Source organism: Acinonyx jubatus, chromosome B3 (assembly GCF_027475565.1).
Source record: "Acinonyx jubatus isolate Ajub_Pintada_27869175 chromosome B3, VMU_Ajub_asm_v1.0, whole genome shotgun sequence".
Classification (NCBI taxonomy): Eukaryota; Metazoa; Chordata; class Mammalia; order Carnivora; family Felidae; genus Acinonyx; species Acinonyx jubatus.
Window position 1 is genome coordinate 98,345,476 of NC_069386.1, and position 22,907 is coordinate 98,368,382.

At 36.5% G+C, this 22,907-nt stretch overlaps 1 protein-coding gene across 2 annotated transcripts; it reads left to right on the forward strand.

The window, feature by feature from the left end:
* Positions 1–22,513, forward strand: PSMC6 (proteasome 26S subunit, ATPase 6). Of its 2 annotated transcripts, XM_015080120.3 has the most exons (14): positions 1–147; positions 1,347–1,426; positions 1,513–1,552; positions 1,803–1,855; positions 4,510–4,577; positions 4,808–4,922; positions 8,297–8,384; positions 10,193–10,254; positions 10,342–10,465; positions 11,057–11,118; positions 13,204–13,324; positions 13,455–13,535; positions 18,344–18,415; positions 22,010–22,513. In XM_015080120.3, the coding sequence occupies exons 1-14, from the start codon at positions 21–23 to the stop codon at positions 22,126–22,128; spliced, it is 1,212 nt and encodes a 403-aa protein (XP_014935606.1). In that variant the 5' UTR covers positions 1–20; the 3' UTR covers positions 22,129–22,513. The 2 variants fall into 2 exon arrangements, with proteins under 2 accessions (XP_014935606.1, XP_026921520.2); XM_027065719.2 differs by lacking the exon at positions 1,347–1,426 and having other exon boundaries at positions 45–147.
* Positions 22,514–22,907: the final 394 nt, after the last annotated feature.

Consider the following 22,907-nt stretch of genomic DNA (forward strand, 5'->3'; position numbering starts at 1 on the left):
CTTCCCCCGCCCGGGCGGCCATGGCCATTCCCGGCATCCCCTATGAGCGACGGCTTCTCATCATGGCGGACCCTAGAGATAAGGCGCTTCAGGACTACCGCAAGAAGCTGCTGGAGCACAAGGAGATCGACGGCCGTCTCAAGGAGTGTGAGTGCATCTTTCTTTCCATAAAATCCTATGCCTGGACCTGCATCTGTCTCTCACAAAGCAGAGGCCCTTGGCCGAGCCCGGCAACCGAGCTCCGGGGGTAGGAAGGCCTCGGTCCAGGGACAAGGCGCTTTGTCATCCGGCCCTGAGGTTGGGAAGTACAGCCTCTTGAACAGTAGAAATGGCCCACTCTGGTCCAGGTGACAGAGAGAACATCCCTATTTCTGAGATGGAAGTGGAAGAAGACTAGAGAAGGAGTGGGAAAGAAGTGGGCCAGGGATGTTTGCCAGGTTGGGGTGCAAGAAGGGGGGTGTAGATGAGTCCTGGGACCCAGAACGGAGGCTTGAGTCATGGAAGCTCAAGCAAGAAGTGAGACTCGAGGTGAGGTCTTGTTATTGGGGTGGAAAGCCGGAGCGGAGCCCATCGGTGGGACATAATAACCCTCCTCGTCTTTCCTCGTATTTTGAGTTGTACTCCATCAGGTACACAAGTTTCCCTTGCCTCCTGAACTAAAAGGGCGCTTGCGTATTTTCGTAGTGCACTTTCACTGAAAAGCCAGATAGTTTGATTAAATGAAGAAAGACCATAACCATATAATTCTGTGGGTCACTGCACCTGTTGACCTTATTTAGGGTGGAAAGCCATAGAGTATTAATCCGTGTAGGTGGCTGAAGAGATGAGGAAGGGTCTCTTTTATCATTTGGATTTGTAGTCGCAAATCCAAAAGTGTCGGTGTCAATATCTGTTAACAATGTAACAATGTTACGAATGTGCTTGAATAAGTATTGCCAATCAAGAAAATAAAAATATGGTGCTTTTAAACTGTAACATTTCGGGGAGCCTGGTTGGCTCAGTAGGTTAAGCCTCCAACTTTGTCTCAGGTCATGATCTCCTAGCTCGTGAGTTCGAGCCCCGCGTTGGCCTCTGTGCTGACAGCTCAGAGCCTGGAGCCTGCTTTAGATTCTGTTTCTCCCTCTGTCTCTCAAAAATGAATAAAAATTAAAAAAAAAAACTGTAAGATTTCATTTTTAAAAATGTCCTCTGCAAATGGAATTATTTCTTTTGTGATTTCAGATAGTGGATATAAATTATATGTAAGGTGTAATAGACTGAAACAAACTTAAATAAAGTAATACTTAGTGACTTAAACTCACTAAGATTATTGTTTAATTAAAAATGTTCAAATTATATTATTTCAGTAAGGGAACAATTAAAAGAACTTACCAAGCAGTATGAAAAGTCTGAAAATGATCTGAAGGCCCTACAAAGTGTTGGGCAGGTAGGTAATGGAGTTTGGGTGTAGGGAGTGATGGTAATTTGTTTTTTTGTTACTGGCAAAAAGTAATGCTTTTTTTTCTTTCTCAGATTGTAGGTGAAGTACTTAAGCAACTAACTGAAGAAAAATGTAAGTGGATTGGACTGTTAATTAGTAAAGAAAAAAGAGTGGACTCTCCTTTCTCCCACCATGAACTTTTGAAATGCTTATTATTTTAATGACAGTAATGAAGGGAGATGATATTCTTGCATAGACTTAAATTTTCTTTCAACTATTACCTTCTTGGAGGACAGGAATAAAACTCAACCTGCCATCAATGTGGATGTATTTATTTTTTACTTTCTATTTTTCAATTTGTCCTTTCATTCTCTTCCTCTAGTCATTGTTAAAGCCACAAATGGACCACGATATGTTGTGGGTTGTCGTCGACAGGTAACATTTTACATTTGTATAGTGCTTTATAATTGATAAAAGTGCTTTTGTAAATATGTTATTTAATTCTTGAGGTAAGCAGGTCAGGCATTACGCCTGTAACTCCTAAAGGTGATTTGTCCAGATATAACTAACAAAACTTGATCTCAAACTATGGGCATTGACTCCTGGTATTCTCTACTTTCTACACTTATCACATTGTGTCAGTCAACTCTCCATATTTAGAAATCTAAGAATTTTGGAACTGGAAAATATCTCAGGTCATTTTATTTTAATGTCTTTTTTTTTTTTTTAATTTTTTTTTTCAACGTTTTTTATTTATTTTTGGGACAGAGAGAGACAGAGCATGAACGGGGGAGGGGCAGAGAGAGAGGGAGACACAGAATCGGAAACAGGCTCCAGGCTCCGAGCCATCAGCCCAGAGCCTGACGCGGGGCTCAAACTCACGGACCGCGAGATCGTGACCTGGCTGAAGTCGGACGCTTAACCGACTGCACCACCCAGGCGCCCCCTTTAATGTCTTTTTTGAAGAGACTTAGACCTTATCAATTACTTATGTCTTATATTTAAACATTCGGAAATGTTACTCAAAGAGTTTGCTGTAGCCTGAGTTGATTTGGTGATTTGGTATGCTTTCATTTAGATTAGAATAGGCAAATGGAAATAACTGCCAATTTCATTTTTAGAATACATGTTGGCATTCAAAAATGCCAACAAATGGCTTTAAATAATTTAGTAGTCTCTGAGGCCAATTTATGTGCTATCTTATTCTTCAGGAAGGATCCTTAAAACATTCTTATAAATTCATTGAAAGAACTTTTTCTGAGTATTTGTCATATCAGGTTCATGTTTGAAAACATTGATACAACATGACTGTAGAGTAGAATATAACACAGGGACTAAATCTTATTCTAGCATTGTGCCTAGCATATAAATGGGAAGACATTTTCTAAATCAAAATATTAAATGTCTAGTCTGACAAAAGATTTTATGTCCCTTACAGGGCCTTCTGGATTCCAAGAGTTGGTATTTCTAAGATATTTCATGGTTGTATGAGGGCAAGAGTATTTGAAAACTGGAAAATCTTAGAAAAGTCTGAGTCTGTATTCTCTGTAGATATAAATGTTGAAATAGATTTACATTGATTTTTGTTCGGCTGTTTTTTTTAAGTACCTCACTTATTAGCAACTTTTTTTTTTTTTTTTAAGATTTTATTTTTAAGTAATCTCCACCCCCAAGGTGGGGCTCCAACTTACAACCCTGAGAGCAATAGTTGCATGCTCCACCCACTGAGCCAACCAGGCGCCCCACTAGCAACTTTTTAAAATTCAAGCTATTATATTAAAACTAGTATTTTTGCCTATCTCCACTTCATTTTAATTGGCACTAAATCCTGAACTTAGAGTTCTTTGCAAAATCCTGTGAAAAGTAGTAATTTGTATTCTGAAATTGTATTGGCAAGTTGTTTTTTGAACTATCAAAAAGTAACTTAATTTTGGAAAGGTAACATCCTGAGTGTGAGGTGAATCTGTTGGATAGTCTCTATCTAATTCTAGCCAAATAAGTTACCCTGCCTAAGTATGCCAGTAAGTGGTTTAGTATGATTCAGCCTAATATATAATTTATTTAGCATGGTATCTGGCATGTGGCAAAAGCATGAATGATGGTTCTGGGGTTTTTTGTTTTTGTTTTTAGCATTTTAATAAAAACCTCTAAAGGAGTACAAAATGAGTATATTTCTCCTATAGTCAAGTAACATGTTCTTCCCCAAAGCTGTAGTTTTTAAGATAAATCTAAAGGGCATATTACCATATATAAATATATCAGAGTAACACCGTATACCTTAAACTTATATAGTGTTATATGACAAATTTATTTAATAAAAAATAAAATAGATTTTTAAAAGAAAAAAATAAAGGACACACCTTTATTTTTTTTTTGTTTGTTTTTTTTTGTTTTTTTTTTTCAACGTTTATTTATTTTTGGGACAGAGAGAGACAGAGCATGAACGGGGGAGGGGCATAGAGAGAGGGAGACACAGAATCGGAAACAGGCTCCAGGCTCTGAGCCATCAGCCCAGAGCGTGACACGGGGCTCGAACTCATGGACCGCGAGATCGTGACCTGGCTGAAGTCGGACGCTTAACCGACTGCGCCACCCAGGCGCCCCAAGGGCACACCTTTAAAGTGCTTCCCTTTCCTTACCCCAAAATATTCACCTACAGATTTCTGTATAAGTGCTTTGGTACAAATGTACCTATAGATTTCTGTATAAGTGCTTTGGTACAAATTGCCAAAGTCACTATATTATAGTGCCTGAATCAAAATAAACTATGAAAATAGCCTTTGGAAGTAAAATAAAAATATCCATTTTTTTCTTTAAAAGCAAGGCATTTTCCACCACAAACTTTGTATATTAGTGATTTCACATTTCACGCTGAGGTTGCATAAAGGGCATTATTTTTTTAAAGGAAGTAACTTTGAATTATTACTTTTACAAGCCCTTCTGTTGGCATGGTGTTTATAATCTAATATTAGTGTTCTCTCTGAAGACTGAAAGTGATTATGTGGCTTCTAAATATTGTGCTTTTTCTTTTTAGAGTAGTATTTCCCCTTTTAAGTGTTTATGTAACACTTTTTGTTTTATAAAATTAGCTTGACAAAAGTAAGTTGAAGCCAGGAACAAGAGTTGCTTTGGATATGACTACACTAACTATCATGAGGTAGGTTTCTTATTCTACCTTTTCCTTTCACAGAGAGAAGTTTTTATGCATAGTATATGCTTGAGATCACTAAATATTTTGCCACTTTTTCCCTTTTACTAATTTCTAATTAATGTAAACACATTTTTATAAGATCATCTATAGATGCTTACATAAGCAAGTAATTTATACTCTGTAGGCTGAGAGAAAATACATCTTGTAAAAGAAAAATACACACCTTATCATTTTAGATATTTGCCAAGAGAGGTGGATCCACTGGTCTACAACATGTCTCATGAGGACCCTGGGAATGTTTCTTATTCTGAGATTGGAGGACTATCAGAACAGATTCGGGAACTGAGAGAGGTTGGTAGTGGACGCTTTGTTCTCTGAACTTATTAACAAATAGTACTGGTTTTATGATACCCAAAGGGAGAAAGAAAATGAAAGATTACTTTGTCCAAATAGTGGTTACTGAATATTATACATTTAATATTCTTGCTGAGAGAAAAATAGCACTGAATTTCTAGCTCTGAAAATTATAGGTATTAAAAAAAATTATAGGTATTGTTGATTTGGAGATAATTTGGTGTTGCAAAAACTCTGCTCTTTTTGTGACCACAAAAAAAAAAAAAAAGCTAATAATTGATATAAATCCAATGCCCATGCTATCTGTGGTTTTGATTATCCTAGGTTGCTGGGATCAGAGCATATATAGATAACGTGTGTAATACAGTTTTTCCCGTAACCTTACTAATATTAGCTTGCCATCCTTAAAGTCAGTTACCTGTACCTTAAATACATTTTTTTAAGATGCAAAACAATTTTTTTAAAGTAATCTCCATACCCAATGTGGGGCTTGAATTCAAAACCCCGAGACAAAGAGTCTCATGCTCCACAAACTGGGCCAGCCAGGCTTCCTGTACCTTAAACATGTTATTTTGATAAAGCTGTTTGCTGCCATTTAAGAAAAATATTGGCCTTAGGGTGACATAACCCTTTTAAGCTCTTCAGATCAAATCAGGATTGCCTTGCTTCATGGCACAGATGGCTTTTTTGTTTGTTTGTTTGTTTATTTTGAGAGGGGAGAGACAGAGAAAGAGAAGAATCCCAAGCAGGCTCTGCTCTGTCAGCACAGAGCCTGACGCAGAGCTCGATCTCATGGACCTCGAGATCATGACCTGAGGCATCAAGAGTCGGACACTTAACTGACTGAGTCATCGAGGTGCCCCACAGATAACTTCTTAACAATTCTTTTTAAAATTTTTTTTAATGTTTATTTATTTTTGAGAGAGAGAGAGACAGAGAATAGGAGAGGGGCAGAGAGAGGGAGATGCAGAATCTGAAGCAGGCTCCAGGCTCTGAGCTGTTAGCACAGAGCCTGATGGGGGCTTGAACCCACGAACTGTGAGATCATGACCTGAGCTGAAGTCAGATGCTTAACTGACTGAGCCACCCAAGCGCCCCTTAACAATTCTCTTTAAAAGCAAATTACATTGTCCCATTGGTTTCATCCTAATTTATGATGGCAATATGTAGGAATGAATGAGGATAGTTGGTATAGCTTGCATCATCTGATTTAAGCCTTAAGCCAGTAGTTTTCAGATATCAGCATATTAAGTTTTCTGGAACTCTTATTAAAGATACAGATTCCTAGGCCCTCTGCATGATATTGATGCAGTAGATTGGGGGTGGAAGTCAAGAATTAGCATTTAAGCATTCCAGGTGACTATGAAAGCAAATTATTCTCCTCCTCTTCCTCCTCCTTCTCCTCCTTCTTCCTCCTTATTTTTAAAAAAATGTTTATTTATTTTTGAGACAGAGGGAGAGACAGATCATGAGCAAGGGAGGGGCAGAGAGAGGGAGAGAGAGAATCTGAAGCAGGCTCCAGGCTCTGTGCTGTTACCACAGAGCCCGATGCAGGAGTTGAACCCATGAACCATGGGATCATGACCTGAGCTGAAGTCGGACACAACCAACTGAAACACCCAGGCTCCCTGAATCCAAATTATTTTTGACCATACTTGAGGAAGCACTAGCCTAATTCTAAATAAAAGTCTATTCTTCTCACTTTGTGGTTAATGAAAGGGCAACAGGAATAGCAAGTGCTTCATGGAACTATGAAATCTTGTCTTTGACAGTGATTTGCTACATCAGCCATAGGAGCAGAAAGAATGTCTCTCTCTCTCTGTCTCTCTCATACAAAAACATACACATATGTAATCCACAAAACATGCACATGTAGTACTTTTCCATCTGCAGACACTAAGAATATGGATTCTTACACTTTTTGCTTAGTCACACCTCATGAACACAACTATTCAGTAGAAGCTTATGTCTCAAGTTACTGGTACTATAAAGAGTTTAAGCTGAGCATCAAGCCCTCAATTATTCTCCAGCTTTCTTTCCTTGAATCAGTCTTAGTAGGATATTGAGAGCAGACTATATGGTTCTTTTTTTAAAAAATTAATTCATTTACTTTTCTAATCTCTATACTTGTCATGGAGATTGAACTCATGACCCTGAGATCAAGAGTCACGTGCTGTCCCAACTGAGCCAGCTAGGCGGCCTTAATATATGGTTCCTTTAAGGCTGCTATGACAAAATGACAACATATGAAAATTTTTTATGCCTTTTCCCCTAATTGCCGTTCTAACTTACTAAATTTCTTCATTTCATAATTATTTTGTGTTGCATTCCCAAATGCAAAATAATATAGATCTTTTTTGCTTACCTCATTTTTTTTGTAGTATGATTTTTCATTGAGGCATGATTTACATTCAGTAAAATGCACAGTATTTTTTTGTGAAGTTTATTTATTTTGAGAGAGAGCAGCAGCGTGCATGTGTGAGCAAGAGAGGGACAGGGAAGGAGGGAGAGAATCCCAGGCAGGCCCTGCACTGTCAGCTGCAGAGCTTGATGCAGGGCTCTAACTCATGAACGGTGAAATCACGACCTGAGCTGAAACCAAAGTCGGACGTTTAACTGACTGAGCCACCCATGTGCCCCTGCAGGTGTTTTTAAAAGTTTATTTATTTATGTTGAGACAGAGCATGTGTACACATGCACATGAGTTGGGGAGGGGCAGAGAGAGAAGCCTAAGCAGGCTGTGCGCAGACAGCTGGATCGAACTCATGAACTGTGAGAACATGACCTGACCCAAAGTCAAGAGTTGGATGCTTACTGACCGAGCCACCCATGTGCCCCTAAAATGCACATACTTTTAAGTATACAATTCAAATGTGTTTTGACAAATTATGTCTGTGTAACCATCTCTTTAGTTAAGTGTGTAGTTTGTTAAAATAACTACTACAGGCTTTTAAATTGATTTTTACATAAAAATTTTTTCTTAAATCTACCTGAAGAAGAATCTCTAATACAGATATCTTTATAGGGGTGCCTGGGTGGTTCAGTTAATTAAGCATCTCACTTTTGATTTTGGCTCAGATCATGATCTCAGTTTGTGAGATCAAGTCTCAAATCAGGCTCTGCACTGACAGTGTGGAGCCTGCTTGGAATTCTCTCTACCTCTCTCTGCCCCTCCCACACATGCACATGTTCTCTCTCTCTCTCAAAATAAATAAATAAACTTAAAAAAATAGCTTTACATAGCATAGAATTCTAGATCTATTATGAATTATAATATGTACACCTAATTATGCTGATATTTTACTTGAAGTATTTTAAAGTCCATCAAAATCTTTACTGACTTTTTAAAAAACATGAAACTTCTTTTCTAGGTGATAGAATTACCTCTTACAAACCCAGAATTATTCCAGCGTGTGGGAATAATACCTCCAAAAGGCTGTTTGTTATATGGACCACCAGGTTAGTGTTGAATTATGTCTGACCTACTAATAAATGAATGAATGAAGGAATAAAAAAGTAAGGTGAAAATTTAAAGTGAGCTATTACAACCTCCATTCTCTTCATAGTGGGGAAGGTATAGGAGATGTGTGTCTGCTGTTCTCTCAGGTGTGCTTAGTCCTCTTGTGCCTCATAGGATATGCATCTTAACATGCTGTATGATTCTAGTGCATTGGTCCTGTGTGGTTCACAGACCTCTGGCTGTTCCCGAGACACTTTCAAGGAGTCTGCAAGGTCAGACCTTACTTTGATAATACTAAGACATTAGTTGCCATTTTCACAGTGTTTACTTCTGCGCTGATGATGCAAAAACAATGTGGGTAAAATTGCTCATGCCATAGCATGAATCAGTTAAGTCAGTGGCATGAAGTGGTACTAGTAGTCATTGTGTTACTGACTGCTCATACTTGTAGTATGAAACAAAACAAAAATAGGAGTTTTACTTTAAAATGTCCTTATTGAAGCAGTAAAAATTATTTTTATCAAATCCTGATCTTTGAATAATGTTTTGTATCCTATGTGATGAAATGGAAAATCTGTGCAAAGCACTTTTGTTGCGTAACGGATAGAGTAGTTATGTCTAGGAAAAGCACTTGTGCAGTTATGTGAGTTGCCAGCTGAATTAGCTGCTTTTAATGGAATATAATTAAAATATTTTTTTTTTTACTGTTCATTTTTTTTTGAGAGACAGAACAAGCAGAAGTGGGGGAGAGAGGGTGGGAGACACAGAATCTGAAGCAGTCTCCAGGCTCTGAGCTGTCAGCACAGAGCCCGATGTGGGGCTCAAACTCATGAACCATGAGATCATGACCTGAGCCAAAGTCAGACGCTTAACAGACTGAGCCACCCAGGAGCCCCTGGAATATAATTTTTTTTTAATGTTTATTTTTGTGTGAGAGAGGGAGAGAGTGAGAGTGGGGGAAGGGCAGAGATAGAGGGGACAGAGGATATGAAGCAGACTTTACACAGACAACAAAGAGCTTGATGCAGAATTTGAACTCATGTACCAAGATCATGACCCAAGCCCAAGTTGGCCGCTTAACTGACTGAGCCATCCAGGCACCCCTCATGGAATATCATTTTGTCTTTCAAACATGATTTACAGACATTTCTGTCATTGTCAGGCTGGTTATTGGTTATTCAGACTGGTTATTGCTTATCTGGCAAACATTTTTTCAAAAATGAATTTAGTTAGCCTGTTGTGTTAAAACAACTAACACTGTCTGTAACCAGTGAGAAAAAGTTGAGCTTTTTACCAAAATTAGTTTTTGAAAACTTACATCTGACAACTTTCTAATGCTAATACTTAGGAGATGAGATGGGTGATATTCACAAATGTGATTTTTAAATAATTGCATATTAAAAAATGCCAACATGTGGAAGATTTTCATAACTCACTGAACCAATAGTTTCCAAATAAGCAATATTTGATGTTACAATATGCATAGGTAAAAGATCCATTCATTATGCAGGATAGACTAATGGATTATCAGGTAACATAAAAGGCTTCTATTGTAGTGCCTGTAAATAGGGGTTGAGATATTTTTGAATATAGGTATTCAGTATGCTTAGAATTACAAGAGATGTTTTGAATAAAATTTAAAATTTTAATATTGAGAGTAGAAGTGCTTTAGAATTTTAAATGGAAATTCTCTTTAGGATTTAGCATTCATTTTGCAAAATTTACTATCTGAAGGATAACATTCTTAAAAGGCTTTTGAGAATTTGTTTTGCTTTCCATCTATTTAGGACTTCTTTTGTCATTTTAGGTACAGGAAAAACACTTTTGGCAAGAGCTGTTGCTAGCCAGCTGGACTGCAATTTCTTAAAGGTAAAGGAAAGATTCTTTTTGTAGCTATTGAGATTAAATTTTATTTGAATTGTTTTATGTTTACCTTAATGTTTTTTCCTTAATCAGGTTGTATCTAGTTCTATTGTAGACAAGTACATTGGTGAAAGTGCTCGTTTGATCAGAGAAATGTTTAATTATGCCAGGGATCATCAACCATGCATCATTTTTATGGATGAAATAGATGCTATTGGTAAGAATAACACTTTTTAAAATTTATTTTAAACTTTTCTTGAAAGTGTTGGAAAATTTTTAAAAAATCTAAAGGAACTCCTCTTCCTGCCCCCACCAGCTTTACCTCTAATTGTAATTTGTATGAAGTAGCAAAATGAATTGACTCTTACTTTAAATTCTTTTTTTTTTTAATTTTTTTTTAATGTTTTTATTTATTTTTGAAGGAGAGAGAGAGAGAGCATGAGTGGGGGAGGAGCAGAGAGAGAGGGAGACATAGAACTTGAAGCAGGCTCCAGGCTCTAAGCTGTCAGCACAGAGCCCAATGCGGGGCTTGAACTCACGAACTATGAGATGATGACCTGAGCCGAAGTCGGATGCTTAACCGACTGAGCCACCCAGGCACTCCTAAAAAGAATTCTTAAAGAAGTTTAATTTTGACATTGACAAAATGAGACATGTCATACCAAAATCAATTCTAACTTTGTCAGTATGATTTTTACTATTTAATTCTTAATCTTCATGTTTTTAACTCCAGACATTATCATTCTTTTGTTAAATGATGATTGTAGAGGAAGAGAGTAATGCATGATTTTTCATATCATTATTTTAGGTGGTCGTCGGTTTTCTGAGGGTACTTCAGCTGACAGAGAGATTCAGAGAACTTTAATGGAGGTAATACTTGATAAAGGTTTAAAAAGAAGCCTGTATGTATATATGAAAACATGGGTATTGGAAGGGCAAAATATGTACAATTGTTTAAATGAAGAACACACTTAAGTATGAAATTTGAAAATTTGATCTGGAATAAACACATTTCTCTACCACAATCTCTAGTAAGAAAATATCCACCAGAAAATAATAGGGGTATCTACAAAATTCCATTTGATGTACAGCTATGTAATTCCATGTATTTTGAACAGACCAACCATTTAGATGTTTAAATTTTTTTTTAATGTTTATTTACTTTTGAGAGAGAGGAGAGAGTGCGAGCCGGGGAAGGGCAGAGAGAGAGGGAGACACAGAATTCGAAGCAGGCTCCAGGCTCTAAGCTGTCAGCACAGAGCCCAATATGGGGCTTGAACTCATGAACTGAGATCATGAAGTCGGACGCTTAACCAGCTGAGCCACCCAGGTGCCCCAACCATTCAGATACTTAAATTGTATATTGTTCTTCTGATAATTCACATTCTGTGAACACGATCTTGTGCTAGTTTTGTTAAGATGTCTTATGAGTAATGGACATGTTAAAACTGGTGGCAATAAATGAGTTATGAATGAGGCTGCTCTAAAAATCACTAATACTTTCCTCTCTTTATTGCTGAGAATAAGAAGAAACTAAAATAGTTTTGATAATTGAAGAAGATGGATGATGGAATATTAGAACTTACATATAGCCTTTCCCCACTCCAAATTCTGTGAAAGCGATGGCAAGATCCCAAACACATTTTTCAACTTCTACAAAGACAAGCCAGGTAGCATAGGTAATACAGTGCCAAATTCTACCTCAGTAGGAGTATTTGAAAATTGCTTTTTGTAAATTATAATGATCTGCTTAGAATATATACAGTATTTTCAAGTGAGTAATAGAGTCTCTTAGAAACCTTAAATTGAGGTATTTTAAGACAACACAGATGGTAGTCTTATTCAGGTAACTGATGTGTTGTTAGCTAACAGATATTTTGGAAAAGAAATAGACATATTGTTAAGCTAGCTATATTTAAAAAATTTTTTCTTAATGTTTATTCATTTTTGAGACAGACAGAACATGAGCAGAAGGGCAGAGAGAGGGAGACACAGAATTCAAAGCAAGCTCCAGCCTCTGAGCTATCAGCACAGAGCCCAATGTGGGGCTCAAACCCACAAACCACGAGATCATGACCTGAGCCGAAGTCGGATGCTTAACCAATTGAGCCACCCAGACGCCTCATGCTAGCTGTATTTTATTATTTAAAAAAATTTTTTTTAAATGTATGTTTATTTTTGAGAGAGAGAGGGACAGAATGTGAGTGGAGGAGGGATAGAGAGAGGGAGACAGAATCCGAAGCAGGCTCCAGGCTCTTAGTTTTCACCACAGAGCCCAACACAGGGCTTGAACTCATGAGCTGTGAGATCATGACCTGAGCCAAAGCCGGATGTTTAACCGACTGAGTCACCCAGGTGCCCCCATGCTAACTGTATTTTAAAGAGTTTGTTGAATGCAGTTAGGCGTTTCAATATTTATTCAAAAAACCTTTTAGGAATTGAAGTATGTTTAGTGTCTCAGTATTTCTATATATAGTAGAATTATTTAAAAGCTATTTAATAGATTTATTATCAGACTTATAGAAATGTCATTGTATCTGCTTATCTGAATGTAAATTTATGTTTGGCTAACTTAAGACATACGTTAGATTTTATTAATAGTGTTTATTTTTAAAAGGAACTATGAAAACAATTTGAATATTGGAAATTAGATCCACATAGTTTAGTTTTTTAACTCTTGACTAGATGGAAGCCTTCAGATTTATTAAACCTTTTTGATAGCTATAACAAGGTACATAATTAAATAGTCTGTCTTGGAACTATGAGGCTAGAAAACATGCTTTTATAAGAGAAAGAAAAGATGCTCCATCAAATGGTCATTCTGAAGATTGCATACTATCTGTAGACAATATATTTTATGGTATTAGACACATAAAAGTTGTGTATGGTTTAGTTTTTAATGGTTGGGATGTTTTATAAAAGTCTGTCAATGATTTTTGTTTATAAATATATTAGTTACTGAATCAAATGGATGGATTTGATACTCTACATAGAGTTAAAATGATCATGGCTACAAACAGACCGGATACACTGGATCCTGCTTTGCTTCGTCCAGGAAGATTAGATAGAAAAATACGTGAGTTAAAGTTCTTTACCTGCTGTCTGTTCTCTTTGTCTATGCCCATTTCTTTTTCCATATCTCTTTCTCATTCCCTACTTTAAAACACCTGACTGCAAAAGAATTTATTTTAATTTTTTATTTTCAGATATTGATTTACCAAATGAGCAAGCAAGATTAGATATATTGAAAATCCATGCAGGTCCCATTACAAAGCATGGTGAAATAGGTAAGGAAATAACCTATTTTATGTATGTTTACATTTGGTAAATGAAGCAAACTGCTATTGGATATTGCTGGTAATCTACCAAATCTGGTCTTAAATTCAGCAAATGCCTTAAAAACAGCTAATATTTGTTGAGCATCAACTTTATGCTAGGAATTATTCTAAGTGCTGGGGATGTAACAGTGACAAATTCCTGCCATGTAGGCATTCTTGTCAGGAAAGACAAAGTCAGTAAAATATTTGGTATATTAGATGGTTATATGTGCTATGGATAAATATAAAGCAAGAAAAGGGAAATAGGTAATGTGAGGAGCTAGAATGAGTATTTACATTTTTTAAAATGTATGTTTATTTATTTTTAATGTTTATTTATTTGAGAGAGAGAGAGAGACCGAGAGCAGCGTGAGCAGGGGAGGGGCAGTGAGAGAGGGAGAAAGAATCTGAAGCAGGCTTCAGGCTCTGAGCTGTCAGCACAGAGCCTGATGTAGGGCTCAAAGTCACAAGCTGTGAAATGGTGACCTGAACTGAAGTCGAGCACTCAACTGACTGAGCCACCCAGGTGCCCCATAATGTATATTTATTTTTGAGAGAGTGCAAGTGGGGAAGGGGCAGAGTGGGGGTAGGGGGCGGGTACAGGGTCCGAAGCGGGCTCTGCGCTGACAGCAGACAGCCTGATATGGGGCTTGAACCCATGAACTATGAGATCATGACCCGAGCCAAAGTCGGACACTTAACCAACTGAGCTACCCATGCGCCCATGATTATATACATTTATTTATTTATTTTTAACTTTTTAAAAAATTTATTATTGAGAGAGAGACACAGAATGAGCAGGGGAGAGCAGAGAGATGGGGAGACACAGAATTTGAAGCAGGCTCCAGGCTCTGAGCTATCAGCACAGAGCCCCATGCGGGTGTCGAACCCACAAACTATGAGATCATCACCTGAGCTGAAATCAGATGCTTAACTGACTGAGCCACTCAGGGGCCCCTGTATACCTTTTTAAATGGAGGTGGAGAGGAGGAAGCAGAGGAAAGCCTAACCAAGAAAGTGATTTTCAACCAATGACCTAAAAAGGTGAAGGAACTAGGTATAGATATTTAAGGGAAAATCAAGCAGAGGGAACAGCAAGAGGAAGAACTTGAGGCAGGTATATGACTGGAACATTCCAGGAGTAGCAAAGAGGCCAGGGTGTCTGTGGCAGTGTAATCAGGATAGTAGTAGCAAGTGAAATCATAGAAATAATGGGAATCAAATTGCATAGAGCCTTATTGAGGCCATTGTGTAGGAACTTTGGCTTTTATTTTATTTTTGTCATTGGAAGATTGTGAGCAGAGGAATGCTATGATCTTAACGTTTGTTATTTTAACTTTGTAATGTAGAAAATTAGAAATACATAGAAGTGGAGATAAGAGTATAATGAACTTGTAACCCTAGGTACTCATCACCCACCCAGCTTTAATAATTAATAACTTGGCAAATCTTGTTTCATCTGTGATCTCTTCCACCTCTTCTTACCTTCCTTCTGGATTTTTAAAAAGCAAGTCTCAGGCATTATATCATATCATCTGTAAATATTTTATAATTGACTTATGTTAAATAAGATCATTCTGGTTGCACACAGAAGGGCAAAGACAGAAACAAGAGGATAAGTTAGGATATTTGGATAATCCAGGCACAAGATGGTGGTGTGGTCTCAGGTGGTAGCAAAGTCTTACAGTAATGAGATTCTGGACATATTTTGAAAATAGAAGTGACAGGGCTTGCTAATGAATCAGTTATGGGGTGTAAGGTAACAAGAAGAACCAGGAAGACTTAGGTTTTTGACTCGTGCAACTGGAAGGATGGAGTTGTCATCATTTAAAATGGGGGAGACTAGAAAGATTAGGTTTTAAAGGGAGAATAAAGAATTTGATTCTGAATATATTAAATCTGAGATACCAATTAGAGATCGAAATAAAGACGTTGCTTGGTAATTCTATATGCATGGATAGTTTATTGGGATGGTCTATTCTAGAGATATAATTGTGGATAATAACAGCATAAAATTTTTTTTGAAGTCTTGAGATTAGATGAGATTTCTAAGGAAGTAAATGTAGATAGAGAAGATGTTCAAAAACTGAGCTGAGGGGTGCCTGGGTGGCTCAGTTGGTTGAGTGTTTGGCTTTTGCTCAGGTCATGATCTCACGGTTTGTGAGTTCAAGCACCACATCAGGTTGGCTGCTGTCTGCACAGAGCCTGCTTCGGATCCTCTATCCCCTTCTCTCTGCCCCTCCCCTGCTCATGCTCTCTCTCTCTCAAAAATAAACATTAAAAAAAAAAAAAAAAAAACTGAGCTAATTCCAATTTTAAGAAACTGAGATGAAGACCATCAAAGGAGACTGAGAAGGTATAGTCATAGAGGGAAGTTAAACCAGGAGCTGGTGATGTCTTGGAAGATAAATGAAGAAATTGATACAAGGAGGGAGTAATTCCCTGTTAAATGCTGACAGTGAGTCAGATAAAAAGAGTTCTGAGAATGGATCTTTGGATTTACTATGTGGAGGTAATTGGTGACCTTATCAAAGCAATTTGTTTGGAGTGGTGAGAGAGAGAGAGCCTACCTCAAATGAGTTTCAAGGAGATTGTACAGAGAGGCATTGTTTTTAGACATTTGTTTCAAGGAATTCTGCAGCAAAGAGAGAAGAGAAGAAATGTAGCTGTAGTGGAAATGGAGGTGCATGAAAATTTGGGAGAGTTTATTTAAGATGGAAGAATTTACAACACTTTTTTAGTGCTTAATGCAAATCTAGGAGAGAGAGAGAAATTGATAATGCACTTTTCCTTGAAGAGAGGTTGGCCTTGTCTGTGAGCATAGACTTGTCATTTGTGAGGATAGGAGGGAAGGCAGAATAAATAGATACTGATGATGGCAGTATCTGAAATATGGCAGAAACTTATAAAATTTTTCTTCTGAATGCATTTATTTTCTCAGTGAAATAGGAAGCAAGTTCAGAGTGAAGATGGGGAAGTATTGCGAGACATTTGAGGACAGAGAAAAAGTTAAAAAGTAGTTAGCTACAATAGTGAGAGAGTGGACTCTAGGATGGAGGTCAGCAAACCATTGATGTGGGCCAAATTCTATCTGATGCCTCTTTTTGTAAATAAAGTTTTATTGTAACACAACCACTCCCAATTGTTTATATATTGTCTATGACTGGTTTTCCACTGCGTTAGCAGAAATGCATAGTTTTGACAGAGACCGTATGGCCTGCAAAGCCTAAAATATTTACAGAAAATTTGCTGACCCCTGGACTAGGGGATTCTAGTATAATCTATATAAACCAGGCAGCTTTATAGACCCTTAGAAGTTAATGGTCCAGAAATAGTTACAAACAGTTGATTATTGCTTCTCACCAACTTTCTCATTGCTTAAGTAAATACAGTTTTGAGCTAGAAAGACTGAGCTTAAATAGGGATGCCAATTTATAGGTTTCTTCAATACTGAGCTCTTGCTAGGTGCCAGATACTATGCTAACCTTGGGAATCCCTGCTCTCAGGAAGGTTATATGAACTTGAACCTGAGGGAAAATTAATTAATGAGTATCTAATCTCAAAAAGAGACTGACCTACTCTAGATTGCCTGGCAAAGGGTGTCTCATCAGAATTACATTGTAGTAGCTCATGCTGTCTCTTATTTCTGTCCTTATTCTATATCAAGTCCACAACTGCTGTTCCAAACCAACAGCTCTTGATTTCAAGTCTGTCATGTGGTTAAGAAGATCACTTAACCATTACTATTACCATAGATCTGATACCTCACCACTTGGAGCTTGCACAGACACCAGAAAAGCTAGCCATTTAAAATGGTTATATAAAAATATATGAGGGGCGCCTGGGTGGCTCACTTGGTTAGGCATCTGATTTCAGCTCAGGTTATGATCTCGTGGTTTATGGGTTCAAGCCCCACGTCAGGCTCTGTGCTGACAGCTGAGAGCCTGGAGCCTGCTTCGGATTCTGTGTCTCCTTCTCTCTCTGCCCCTCCCCTACTTGTGCTCTGTCTCTCTCTCTCTCTCTCTCTCTCTCTCAAAAATAAATAAACATTAAAAAATGTTTTTTAAATATGATAAAAATGTGAAAATTATTTCTGATATTTGTTTCTGGTATATTTTATATTAATGTGACTAAATTCCATTGTGGTTACAGTTGATTTTGATATCTTAGGTTTATTCAAATTAAAGATTTGGTTATAGTTTTTTTTTAATTTTATGTTAATTTTTATTATTTATTTTTTGAGAAAGAGAGAGAGAGCAAGCAGAGGAGGGGCAGAGAGAGAGGGAGACACAGAATCCAAAGCAAGCTCCAAGTTCTGAGCTGTCAGCACAGAGCCCAGTGTGGGGCTCTGACTCACGAACCATGAGATCATGATCTGGGTCAGAGTCAGACACTTAACTGACTGAGCCACCCAGGTGCCCTGGTTGCAGTTTTTATAAGATTCCTGGCTTGACAGATATCTTAAGTTCACATGGCATAATTGTTTCATTGCATAGAAACAGGTTAAGATGCTTTCAGATCTTGATGCTATTTCTTGGTTTTAAAATGTCAAAAGCATGTTTATTTCTGCTTGGTGCTAGTTTACTTCATAGAAGTATAAGTTTTGGTAGTTAATATTGTGGAGGACTTGCTAAATATTTTGGAGGAATGTCAAGAGAGATGATGCCTAGCTGGTCAAATTCAAAGCAAGGTCTGCAGTTAAATTTTCTATATAGGCATAAATCAAGAAAAAGGCTAAATTTTTTTAAAACTAATTTCCAGCATTTTTTCCTAAACAGATTATGAAGCAATTGTGAAGCTTTCAGATGGCTTTAATGGAGCAGACCTGAGAAATGTTTGTACTGAAGCAGGTATGTGTTTAAAGTACAGTTTTTATTATTGATGTTGATTTATTTAATTTGATAAAAATGTGTTTGGATTTGTCCAAAAGAAGAGCCTGGGCTTTGTGAGGATTTAGGTACTTGTTTTTTTGCAGGGGGTGAGGGAGGGGGAACTGATTCCAGGAAGCAGGAGAGAACAGGAAAGTGCAATGGAAAGAGGGAAAGCTATTGTAAGGGTGCATCATTGGACGTAGCTGCTATAGACAGGTGGGATTTGATTTGATGACATCTCAGACAAACATACAGAATGGCTGATCTATGGGAGACTGGAGCATTTATTTACCAGCTGTCATCCCCCACTGGATGATAATTTACCCTTGGGGATGTTAACTCCTTTATACTTCTAGATGCCTTAGACCAGAATGTGGAAAGACTTGCATGTGATAGCATACTGGCCCCCTGAAGTAAGTCTGAGACTGTACAGAAGTGTCTGCCACAACTGTGGCTGAAATTAGACTGTGCTATCACCAGAAGTATTTGCTGCAAAGTGGATAACTTGTTTTCCGATACTAGTCTTAGCAATAAGCGTTGTAAGATTCATTTATGAATTTTGTGATCATGCAACTTGTGTAAAATGTAATAGTTTTTTTAATACAGATTTCTCTATGGATTGTGTGATCCTGTTTTTAAAAATTTTATTTCTGGTACCAGGTGGCATTAAAACCATACATAGAGCCATTTAGTCTTTGTCCTCCACACAGAATCTTAAAATTAAAAAAATTAATTTTTACCCTAGTTTTTATAGTTACTGACTTTCCTAGGTTGCGGGTGAACAGTTTTTTGTTTTTTTTTTTTTAAGTATTACAATATGTCATTTCCTCTTGTTTTCATATCACCTTTAGCATTTCTTATAAATTTAACAGTTTAAAGAGGCTGCTCAGATACGGCTTCTCCACAGCAGTATCTTAATGGGTATATGGTGACTCAGTACCTGGATCAAATATCTGCAGGTTTAGAAACTCAGTACAGATCAGAGTAAATCATGCTCACAAAGACCTCCTAATAAACAAAACACATTAAGTGGTAAACTTGGATGTAGCTTGAACTACTTAGAATAATTTATGACAGTGTCTTTCCAAAATCTACACTGGACCAAATTATTAGAATATTGCTTTGATGAAATTGGAATCTAAACAAAAGCAATGTCATAATCCTAAAGGTTCATACCATCAAATTATATTTGTTTTTTGCTTTTTTTTTTTTTTTTCAGTTTTGTCAACAAATAATTGACATATATCACTGCATAAGTTTAGGTTGTACAGCATGATGGTTTGGTTTACGTATATTATGCAATGATTTCCACAATAAGTTCAGCTAACATTTATCTTCTCATAAAGATTCAGTTAGAAAAAAGGGAAAATATTTTCTCCTGTGATAAGAACTCTTAGGATTTACTCTCTTAACTTTCTTATATATCATATAGCAATGTTAGCTATAGTCCTTATGTTGTACATTACATCCTTAGTACTTACTTATCTTACAACTAGAAATTTGTATACTTCACATATTGTAAAAACATTTTAGGCTGGGGTGCCTGGCTGACTGAGTTGGTAGAACATGTGATTGTTGACTTCAGGGTGGTAAGTTCAAGCCCCATGTTGGGCGTAGAGCTTACTTAAAACAAAACAAAACAAAAAAATGATTTTAGCTATTTCCAGTAAGGAGCTATAACTTTGGTATAGATTACAATCTTAGCTTTTTAAATGGCCTGGGGTGTTCATATTTGGAGACACTAAAATTCTTTGGTTTTCTTATTATCAGACTTTAAGCCTTTTTTGTTAACATCTTTCTGCAATGTAAAATAAACTTGATTCAGTTATAGTTGTCTTTTCCATTCACATCCTGAGACTAGCCTTTTTGGATTGGAATGTAACTCAGGTTCAGCCATTCACTAAATAATGGTTTGGAAACAGTCATATGCACAAAGTTTGGAAAAATAAGTAGCCTTCAAAACAGGTTTTATTTTATTATTTTATTTTATTTTGTTTTATTTTTATTTATATTTTATTTTTATTTTATTTCATTTTAAAGTTTATTTATTTATTTTGAGAGACACAGAGAGAGCTGGGGAGGGCAGAGAGAGGGGAAGGGAGGGAGAGAGAGAATCCCAAACAGCCTTCGCACTGTCAGCACAGAGCCCAAGCCCAATGCAGGGGTCAATCCCATGAACCGTGAGATCATAACCTGAGCCAAAATCAAGAGTCGGACACTTAACCAACTGAGCCACCCAGGCACCTCCAAAACAGGTTTTAAAAAACTTCAATATTAAAAACTAGAAATTTCCATTCACCTGATTTCTGAGTACAACATACAATGGCTATTTCCAAGACTAGGTAGGTAGAAATCTTGGAAGATAGAAAATAACCCTTGAAATCTTCTATTGCACTCATTTTACATAAATGAAAATGTAAGCAGATCTTCGATGAAAATATTAGTACATAGTGATAACTTACCAGCTTTAGCTTATCATGAAATTGGGATTGTCTCAAAATCTTGGACCCATATCCATGTCAAGTAGTATTTGACAAGTAACTTATCATTAACTTGAAAAAGTTGAATTGTGATACTTGAGTGTGAAATTCATATAAAATATCAATTTGTACATAAAAAAGGTAAATTTTTATTATGTGATTATTGTCACTGATTTTTGATAAAGCCCAGTGTTGACTTTGTTTAATTCCTATTCTTTAAGCTTTTGATTATTAAGAAGGAAAGGCTATCAAAATTACTGAAGGTGTTTTGTGTTTTCCCACATTATACACGTGTTCCCTCCTTCCAGGCAATTGTTGTCTGTAGAGTTAAGAAACCACTGCTTAAGATGTGTATGTTTTATTGATAGTAGGGCTTTATTTTGCTTTTTCAGAATGTCATTAGATACAGGGACTGTGTGAGTTAGATTTTAAATATCCAGATAGTTTTCTCATTGTTGTATTGCTTTTGGTTTGGAAAATAATACTCAATATAGCTAAGCAAATTAATTGAACAATGATGGTTGTTTTTAATAAATTAGAACTATTGGCTCAGAAGTAGTAAATCTACGGGCAACTGGCTGGCTCAGTCAATGGAGTGTGTGACTCGATCTTGGGGTCATGAGTTCAAGCCCCGTAATGAGGTAGTGTTTACTTCCAAAATAAATTTAGGCTCCTTCACATTTACTCCACAGAATTAAATTACTTAATTTTCCTAAAAAAAATTTTTTTTATTGTTTTTTATTGAGATAACAATTGTCAAATAATACTAGTTTCAGATGTACAACATAATTATTTGATGTATTGTAAATGATCACTACAATAAATCTAGTTAATATCTATCACCACATATAGTAAACAAGGTATTTTTTTCTTTGATGAGAACTTTTAAGATCTACTCTCAGCAATTTCAAATATAGACTACAGTATTAAGTGTAGTCACCATGCTGTATATTGCATCCTCAGGATTTATTTTATCCTTAGAAGTTTGTGCCTTTTGACTACCTTCACCGATTTCGCCCACTCCCTCTTAGTTTTCTTACAATAAATTATTTACATGTTATATATAGCAGTCATGTTGTTCTGTTCTCCACAGGTATGTTTGCAATTCGTGCTGATCATGATTTTGTAGTACAGGAAGACTTCATGAAAGCAGTCCGAAAAGTGGCTGATTCTAAGAAGCTAGAGTCTAAATTGGACTACAAACCTGTGTAATTTACTGGAAGGTTTTTGATGACTGCATGACAGATCCTGGCTTAATGTAAAAATAAAGTTAAGGAAAATAATGTATGTATTGGCAATGATCTCATTAAAAGCATATGAATAAAAATATGTATGGATAACACTGTAAAAATTAGTAATTGAGTAATTCTACTTTTAAGATTGGTACAGAAGAAATTTGTATGTTTGTTAATATTGCATTTATTGCAGCAAAAGTTATGAGTATGTTGAAGCTTTTCGTATTTGCTGTGTGACCATTTTGTAAAACATTGAAAGTAGTTTGAAATCGTAGTACGAGAGCATTTCTTATGACTTATTTTATATCATTTGTTTTCCTCATCCTAAAAAGTTGAATAAAATCTGTTTTAGTTCTCCTACATATATTTTTGTCTTTTTAAAGATTACATTTATGATGGTCCTTTTAGTAAATTATTTAATAATCAAAATGAATTCTATTTAGATTACAGGCTTTTGAATTTTAAAACCGTACACACACTCAGTGTTCCTAACAGCGTCTTGTTATATAAAGTGTAGATGTGTATATCTATGTTGATAATGGAAGGTCTTTATTCACTCTTCACCTATGATTAGACTGTATGATAGCTAATTGAAATAGTACATGCATGTCCGTAACCATTTTTTAGATTAAAAGTAATATTTGCTAACAAATGTGACTTGGTTTTCTTGATTTATGTGAGATGATAGTTCCCTTTTCAGAATATTAAGGTGTGGACCCTCTTCCCAGAAAAAGTCAGATGTACATACACACACTT